This window comes from Mastomys coucha, unplaced genomic scaffold (genome assembly GCF_008632895.1).
Source record: "Mastomys coucha isolate ucsf_1 unplaced genomic scaffold, UCSF_Mcou_1 pScaffold14, whole genome shotgun sequence".
Taxonomy (NCBI): domain Eukaryota; kingdom Metazoa; phylum Chordata; class Mammalia; order Rodentia; family Muridae; genus Mastomys; species Mastomys coucha.
The window spans coordinates 119,586,766-119,595,554 of NW_022196896.1; the positions used below are offsets into that span (position 1 = coordinate 119,586,766).

Consider the following 8,789-nt stretch of genomic DNA (forward strand, 5'->3'; position numbering starts at 1 on the left):
GGGGAGTGAGGGAGGGAGAGAGTGAGGGAGGGAGTGAGGGAGTGAATGAGGGAATGAGTGAGTAAGTGAGTGAGGGAATGAGGAAGGGAGGTAGTGAGGGAGGGAGTGGGGGAGTGAGGGTGGGAGAGAGTGAGGGAGGGAGTGAGGGAGTGAATGAGTGAGGGAGTGAATGAAGGAGTGAGGGAGTGAGGGAGGGAGTGGGGGAGGGAGTAAGTAGCTGTAAGCACCCTAAGGCCTTACTCTCCATTATCCAGACAGAGGTTAGAGAGGGGCATCTGCCTTCCTCTGTGATCAGAAGTCAAAACCCCAGGACAGTGATGGGTTAGGAACAAGTTTATCCTTTTTTAAAAAAGATTTATTTATTTATTTTATGCATATGAGTACACACTGTAGCTGTACAAATAGTTGTGAGCCTTCATCTAGTTGTTGGGAATTGACTTTTAGGACCTCTGCTTGCTCCAGTAGACCCCACTCACTCCTGTTAGCCCCGCTTGCTCTGGCCCAAAGATTTATTTATTATTATAAATAAGTACACTCATTTATAGTAGCTGTCTTCAGACACACCAGAAGAGGGCGTTAGATCTCATTACAGGTGGTTGTGAGCCACCACGTGTTTGCTGGGATCTGAACTCAGGACCTTTGGAAGAGCAGACGGTGCTCTTACCCGCTGAGCCATCTCACCAGCTCCATATATATATATATTTTAATGTTTTATCCTGTGTCCTGGATACACAGGTACCTCTCTCATAACAAAATATACTTCTATTATTCTTAAGCCTATTCTTAATAGGCTTCTGGGAGCCTATTAAGATGGTTCCCAGCCCATGACGTCAATGCTGCTGGGAAGGACTCATAAAGGACATGGGGGGGGGGGCAAAGCAAAAGAGCCCAGGGTACCTCCTGCTAGGGTGAGGCTTGGGGTGTGTAACTGTGGAAGCCTAGGAAGGCCTGGTGTCGGGGAGCATGCCTCTGCCTCCATGTCTGCGCCTGAGGTCTTTCATACCTGGGTGGCGACACGTTAATGCGGGGATGACAAGTGGAGAGGAGCCTAGGGTGTGGCTGTGTATCTCAGTGATGGCAAGAACCCACTTAAGCTGAGCCTGAACAGGGTGATGACCTGCCCTACTTAGCTGGAGCCTCAGCCTGGCCCCTGCAGCTCTTCCTCCCCACCGCCTCTGCCCCAACACACCCAGAAGTAGAATGGAACTTCTTATGCTTTTGGTAACATTTGATTATAGTGGGCTTGAACCTAAGGAAAGGGACTCTTGAGCCCTGGTCATTTCGGGTGCCCACCAGACAGCTAGGCTCTTGCTACCTTGACTGTCTGAAGTGTCAAGGGAACCCTTAAACCCCTTGCTCATTTCAGAGCCTTACAGTGTGAAGGAGGTGTGAAGGAGAGCCAGGACGGCACTGCAGGACAGGGTGAATGAGGTGATCCTAACACCTAAACCAGGCTCCTAAACCATGGCCAGAATTGGTGTGGGTCAAGGTTGTGTCCCCCTTTACCTTCCCTGCTGCCAACATGGACCTTGTCCTGTTGGTTCCTAGGAGGGGTAGGGAGAGTCAAGTGTCTCACTGGAGGTGTGGGTGGGTCTGGCTCTGCTGGTCCCCTTTATTGCCTTAGTTTTCCTGCTGTAGAAAGAGCTGAGGTAGCTGGGCACGCACAGGGACAGCAGGGACTCTCACAGTGCTTTCCTCTGGTAAGTGCTCATGCTTCTCAGGCCCCTGAAGCTAGGAGCTTTTCTAGTTTTCACCAAAACTTTTCCAGGCCTTGGGATTAGTTCAGTCCCCCCGGCCTATGAATGCCCCACCTGAGTATCTCGAAAGGGTGGCTTTAGGTGCTGGGCCCACAGTATACCTGGACCCCTTGTTATGGGGTTGCCTCATAGAGCTACTCAAAGCAGACTGTAATCAGGTCTCTCCATTTCCAGGCACAGAACCCACAGAGGCCATAGGCTACAGTGTTTCAAGCCCCTAGAAGTGCCCAACAGTAGGATTTGGTAGACATAGGCTTAGGCCCCAGCTCTGCACCCTTGTGACAATAGGAAACAGGGAAGCCTGCTGCTCCCAGCTTGTGGTAAACCGGAAGAGAGCTCACTCAACAGTGTATGCGCTGGAATTGGTAGGTGCCGAGCTGTCACTCCAGATAGCTCAGACCCGGGGAGCCTTGGCTGAACTGCAGCCTGCATGTTCCTCTTGGCGGAGGAATGGACTGGTGCTCTCTGATGAGGGCCAGCAGCGTGCTAATGGCTGAAGAATCTGGTCAAAGAGGCCATGAGCAATGTCCGTCCTCATGTCTTGGAGGCCGAGGACCCTGTGGGCCATCAGCTGAGCCCCTACGTCCTATGGCTGAGGCACCCAGCCCTTCAGTGAAGACAATGGTGGCATATTCTGTGTGCACACAGGGGGTAGGGGGCTCTGGCGTCTTCTCTCGTCCCTGGAAGTCCAGCTCCTCGTAGGCCACATTGGGGACAGGTGCTGCTGAAGGCTCCTCCTTCTTCAAAGGGTGGGGGATGGGGGAGGGGGAAGAAAAAGCCATTGGTATAGTCAGCTGGGGGTGGTGCATGCATCCCATAATCCCAACCCCTCCCTATGCTGCGTTTCCAGCCTGCCACTGGATCTGGGGGTTCTTCTTAGAGCAGATTCACCTCAGCCATTGAAGCCGGGACCTAACAGCTGTCTCCTTTCCCCATTGCCTTCTGTGATATCTAGGGTGCAGCCCCCTGGTTTCTGGTTCAGTTTCTATCTTTAAATGTTTCCTGGCCTTCTTGTAGGTTTAGGATCCCAAACTTTGACTTTTGCACCTTTGTCTCTGCACAGAATAAGATAAGTAGTGACCGTGTTGGCCATGACTGGGGTGTGCACAGTGGGGTCAGCTGTGGGAGGAGCAACAGGATGTGGCTCTGGAGGCCTGGTGGAAAGTGGGAGCTGGGTTCTCCAGGCTTCAGCTCTGTAGGCCCCACGGTCTCTCTGCCTGTACCAAGCCCTTGGGGTGGACTGTAATAGATCACTCAAGAAAGGAGACCCATACTCACCAGAGGGTCTTCCTTGCTTCTAGCTCCTCTGGCCTCTGTTGAGACACACAGGTTGAGTTAGAGGGCAGTTAGATGTCTGCAGAGACATCTTCCCTGGTTGAAGCATCTCCTCTCTCTGTCTCTCTGTCTTTGTCTCTCCCTCTCTCTCACACACACACCTACATGCGTGTGTGTGTGTGTGTGTGTGTATGTGTGTTGTGTGTGCTTGGGAGGGACATGTGAGGCACTGAAGAGATCTAGACCATGGGTAAGCACCAGGCTTTCCATTCCCACTGGTACCCTTCCCATTTACTAATTGGGAGTTCCCGGTGGGACTATCAATTGTGGAATATGGACCTGCCACAGGTCACAGATGTATCAGTGCTCCCCCACCCCCCGTTTCCTGGTGTACCACAGTGCAGGGTAGGCATACAGGAGATATTATGTGTAGCCTCTTAGCTGGCTGATGACCAGACCTCTTGGAGGTGGCAGTGTAGGAACTGTCCATTCGTGACAAGGGCCTAGAGGGGGACTTAGACCTTCCTTCCAGCCTGAGAAATCACAGCTCTCACCAGTGGTTTAATAAAACCAATAGCCTGAGGATAGGTGTGGGTGGGGCGGCCACAGGCTTCTGTAGTGGTCAGAGTGTGTGTGGCGTATGACCACCCTTCTGGTGAACACAGACCCACATGATGATCAAAGTATGTGTGCAGTACGGTGACTACAAGGTTCAGTTGGGACAGAGGCAGGGTATGATGAGCCTTACCTGACATAACCGTTGAGCAGAAGGCAGCTAGGGCCCAGGCCAGTAGCAGTAATACAGGGATACCCACTAGGACACTCATGATACCAATGACCAAGCCTTGAGATTGGCCTTCTGGCTTGGGTGAGGGAATGGGATATCTTGTGGAGGTCTCCAGGGTTCTCTCTACAGGACCAGAAAGAATAGAGTTCTAGGACACCAATAGTGTATTCTCTTTAGGGGCATACAACCTGCCCTCTCCAAGTCCCAAGGGCTGTGTATTTTAGGTGGGCAGTGACTGGCTACCCACCCTACTCCTGCATGCCCCACCATCTCTCAAAGGTGAATGAGCATCTGAGGATTTCCACAGGGAGAGGGACAGGGTCTTCAAGGTTCTGGGCAGAGCCATGGATGAGACCCTACCAGGTCCCTGGGCAGGAGGGGATCACCTAGTTAGGCTCTACTAGTTGCACCTGTTACCACGAGCTCTGCTCCAGGGCTCTCCTTGATTTGTGTCTTGGGGGGCAGGGAGATGGCCCCACAGAGGTAGATGCCACTGTCGTTGCGCCGAGTGTCGAGGATGTTCATGTGGAAGTCATGCCCGTTGGGTAGCTGTATGATCTGGAAGCGGGTGTCCCGGACAGGCTGGCTGAAACCGTGGTAGAAGGCGGCCTGTTTTTCAGTCTGGTTGGTGGGACTCAGGCGGTACCAGTTCAGCATAAGATCCTCAGACCAGTTGGAGAAACTGCAGGTGAAGGTGGCATTTGTTCCCTCTGACACTGCGAGCCAGGCTGGGGAGAAGGTGAGGGGCCTCCAGGGCCCATTGGAGACCTCTGAGGTGGAGAAGAACAAAGAGCTGTGAGGGAGGAGCCTGTAGCCTTTCTGACATTTTTTTTCTGAAATCCCTGGGTAGAGGAATGCCCTCTCAGACCATCCCAGAGCAGAATCTCTTAAGCAGCTCCTCTACCTAGGAGCTTGTAGCTTCTTGCAGGTTGGGAATAAGTGATCTCCAACAAGCAGGGCTCTTCCTTCAGCATAACTGAACCTAGGGGCCGGAGGCTGCCACTCTGTCCTTTGAGACTTTGGGATATTTACACCCGAAGATGTCTCTACCTTCCCACTCCTGTTCAAGATGTCCCAGGTCTGACCTGGATGGTCCAGCCCTAGACTTCTGGTCTAGCTGGCCTCATTCTGTCTGAAGGATCAGTGGAATAGTGGGGTGGGAGTGTGTGGGGAAACCCCAGACTTGGAGAGGGTGGACTCTTTAGAAAGCTTGGGGTCCAGGCTGTGTCCTGTCCCAAGGAGACCACCAAGCATGTCAGAGCTACCCGGGGTAGCAGGAGGCATAGGGTAGCAGGCTTCTAGCCAGATCAGAGGTCACAGCAAGAAGCTTCCAAAGGTCAACTGTGTCATTGTCCCTCAAGTGGACAGGAGGTCTCGGGCCCACCCGAACAAAGAGTGCTGGGTGGAACGACTACCAGGGTCAGGCAGCATGCAGGGTCTCACAGCTCTTGTCAGCAAATGCCTGTCCCACTGGCAAGCTTCTTGCCACAACACATGCACACGGACCCGTAACACATTAACTTTCCACTAGCACTCAAAAGCACCCACGACTGGGACCCATATGATGTCAGCAGTTGAACCTGTGGTTGGGTATGTAGGTATGGTCAGAAGCCTTGGGGTCAAGGAAATAAAGACTTGCTGAGCATGCACATAATGCTGGGCCTTACCCAGAGGAGACTGACATTCACACAGGAAACAGGCACCAAGACAGCTTTGAAGCTACTCAGGCCTCAACTCTGTCTGGGCTGCCAGCTCTCTTTGGCCTGTGTAGTCATTTGGCAACTGGGGCTCGTAGAGGAAGAGCCAGTGCCAACAGAGATAGGTCCCCAGCTGCATCCTTTTCAGCCCTCTGCCCTCTCCTCCTACTGATTGAGTAGTCGTATAGCAGAATTCTACCTGATTACATGCCCCAGGGCATTGCACCCCAAACTATGCGCTCACCTCTGATGTGGGGTATTTGATGATACTCATCTAGAGTGGTTCCCTCCCAGGGGTACCAAGAGAGAGGCTGTGGTGCCACAGCTAAGACGATGGGCTCAGAGAGCAGGGGTCAGAGGCAAAGAAGAGGGGCCAGTTAGGGGGAAGCTGGATGGGGGGAGAACTGAGGACCCAAACACCCGGCAAACAAGGTCTATGAAACCATCCAGCTCAGAAGGGAAGGCAGAGATACTTGGGGACGCTGCCTTCAGTGAGCAAGCAGACTTTAGCAGAAGCAGACCCCGAGACATCCCCACCATGGAGCCTTGCCCAGAGATGGTCTCCATCACCACATGGCGAAAAGCCAGGACTGCCATTTCCCCTCCTTGATGTTTGCATCCTGTACCATGGATGATGGACGGGCAGATTATCTAGTGCCACTTAGACCCGAGAGTGGGCATGGCCTGTGAGCGGGACCTGAGGCTTCTCAAGGGTCAAGGTCCCTAGATCCCATGCAGAGTTGGTGAAGTCTAGGCCATATGGTTGTGGGCAGGGTAGGCATTTGTCCATGTAGGTCTGTATGGGCCAGAAGAACCAGTGGTGTCGAGGGTCCTTGGAGGGACCAGGTCCAGGCTGGGGATTGCCAGTATGATGTCTTCCCACTTAAGGTTCTGTTTCTTCTCAGAGGGAACCCAACCACCACAGGGGCTTCTGAATACCCTTTATCCGGCTTGCAATTGTATGTCCAAACCATGCACAACTAGCATACCCCCACACAGCAGTGTTAATGGATCTCTTCTTTAAACATCCACTCAAGAAACACACAAGCCTTTCTCAAGAAAACCTCCAACAACTATAGTAAGGTTAGACTTAGATTTGACAGAGCAGACACATCTCGCCCTTTTAGGCTCTATCAGTGTGGTCTGTAAAGAGACCTGGAAACCTGGGGTCTCTTTACAAGTGCTCCAGGAAATCTTCAGCACTGCTCTGACCCGCCTAAACCCACTACTACAGCCACACCGAACTCCCAGTCTCCAAACGGAGACTTTCCAGGGTCATGAGGACCAGAAGAGCCCCAGAAAGCCAAAACAGCATAATGCCCCTTCTTTGTTTTGGGCAGGATTATCACACCTGCCCAAGGTCACCCGTGGTCTGTGAGCACACGAGGCACCTGTGTCCAGTGACCACATCCCATCCCCTTTGATGGGATTCCATCCACTAGTCTTTGGGACCATGGTGTGTCCTTAGAGAACCACCTGCTACCCTCCTTCTCAAAGTTGACCCCTAGGTTGCCCCAGATGAGTTCTTGGGTAGACATTTGCTAACGGATGGCAGAGCCTTGTCTCATCTATTGATTGCTTCCAGATCTCTCGTGCTCCTGTGTCGTCTGAATGTGTGACAGTTTGAGTCACTTGTCCCGTTACTGGCTCTTTGCTATTCCTCTGATGGCAGGACCTGTGACTTCCCAGGTCTCTGTCCTTTTAGGGTCCTCTGCCTATGTCCCTCCCAGGGCTCTGGCTGGCTCTATTTAGGTCCCGGTGGCTCTTTCTCCCTTGTCAGAGTAGACCCTGCTTCCTCTGTGCCCCACAGTATCTTTACTCCTCCTAGTTAGTCATCTCCCTTCAAGATTCTTTTACAGAACTGAGATGTGCCTTCCCTCAGTGTGCCTGAGGTGGGCCTGAAGACGACAAGGGAGGACTGCCTCACAGACGGTGTTTTGCTACAGGGATGGGCAGGAGGGACCAGGCTTTGGCAAGAGAGCATCTATCTCCTGAGGCTACCCTAGGGAGGATCCCTCAGGCATTCAGTTCATCCACAAAGAGTCAAGTTCTCTCCCGCCCCCACTCCACCCCAAGAATGAATGGGCCCCTGGGAGAGCTGCTGGGAATTGGCCTGGGGGTGATGACGTCTAGAGGGGTCAGCACCAAGCCACTTCAGTGATCCTGGCTCCCTGCACTTCTGAGAAAGTGAGATAGTTACTTCAGTGGCTGAGGTCCCAGTACCTCTGAATCTCCCTTTCGTGCTGCGGATGCCTGTGGAACATAAAGGCAGATGGAAATGAAGTGTCACTGTGGTTAAAACACACAATGGGCTGGGCAGTGGTGGCACATGCCTTTAATCCCAGCACTTGGGAGGCAGAGGCAGGCGGATTTCTGAGTTTGAGACCAGCCTGGTCTACAGAGTGAGTTCCAGGACAGTCAGGGCTACACAGAGAAACCCTGTCTCGAAAAACAAAACAAAACAAAACAAATGATGGCTTCTCTTTAAGAGACAAGAACTGGCTAAGTAGCAGAGGCTGGCCTTGAACTCACAATTCTCCTTCTACTTCCTAAGTGCGGAGATTATTAATCCACAGGTGGTGGGTGGAGAGGAGGTGGGACAATTCTGACATCTGGACACAGTGGGTGAGGACTTCTCTGTGTGCCTGCACTGAGTTCCACTATTTTGATGCTGTTTGCACAATTAGAAACTTCACAAGAGAGAGAATGGAAAGTTGTGGAGATGGCCCAATGGGTAAGAACATTTGCTGTACAAGCATGGGGAGTTAAGTTTGGATCCTCAGCACCCAGATAATAGAGGGTGGGACAGGATGTGCCTGCAATCAGAGCATCGTAGCGGCAGAGACGGGGGGGGGGGGGGGGTGTCCTTGGAGATTTATGGCCAGTTAGCTTGGTTGGAAAAACACAGGTTTCAGGTTTAGTGGAAAATACTGTCGCAAGGAAATAAAGGGCCTCGTAGAGTTATTAATTCACTTAAGAGTATGTACTCTTATGTACTCATACTCAGACTTTTTTTTTTTTTAAGTGTTTTAGGACAGGGTTTCTCTGTGTAACCCTGGCTGTCCTGAAACTCACCCTAGACCAGGCTGGCCTTGAACTCAGAGATCTGCCTGCTTCTGCCTTCCAAGTGCTGGGATTAAGGCCTAGTGCCACCAAATCCTGCTTTAACCTGCCTTTAAGAGAACAATGTAACAATCAACCGTACTCCCTTGGATTTCCCATGTCATCAGCTTTTACAATGTAAGCAATGCATAGCACCAATCTAAAGTCAGG

General features: G+C 52.1%; 1 protein-coding gene across 1 annotated transcript in view; it reads right to left on the reverse strand.

Moving 5' to 3' along the window:
• Positions 1–1,214: 1,214 nt before the first annotated feature.
• The window catches only part of Pdcd1 (programmed cell death 1), a 14,094-nt gene continuing 6,519 nt past the window's right edge, over positions 1,215–8,789 (reverse strand). The window contains exons 2-5 of the mRNA XM_031368941.1: positions 4,230–4,589; positions 3,781–3,942; positions 3,036–3,070; positions 1,215–2,497 (exon numbers count right to left, since the gene is read on the reverse strand). Coding sequence (XP_031224801.1) covers positions 2,264–2,497; positions 3,036–3,070; positions 3,781–3,942; positions 4,230–4,589 — 791 coding nt within the window. The 3' untranslated portion in view covers positions 1,215–2,263. The remainder of the gene's footprint in view (positions 2,498–3,035; positions 3,071–3,780; positions 3,943–4,229; positions 4,590–8,789) is intronic.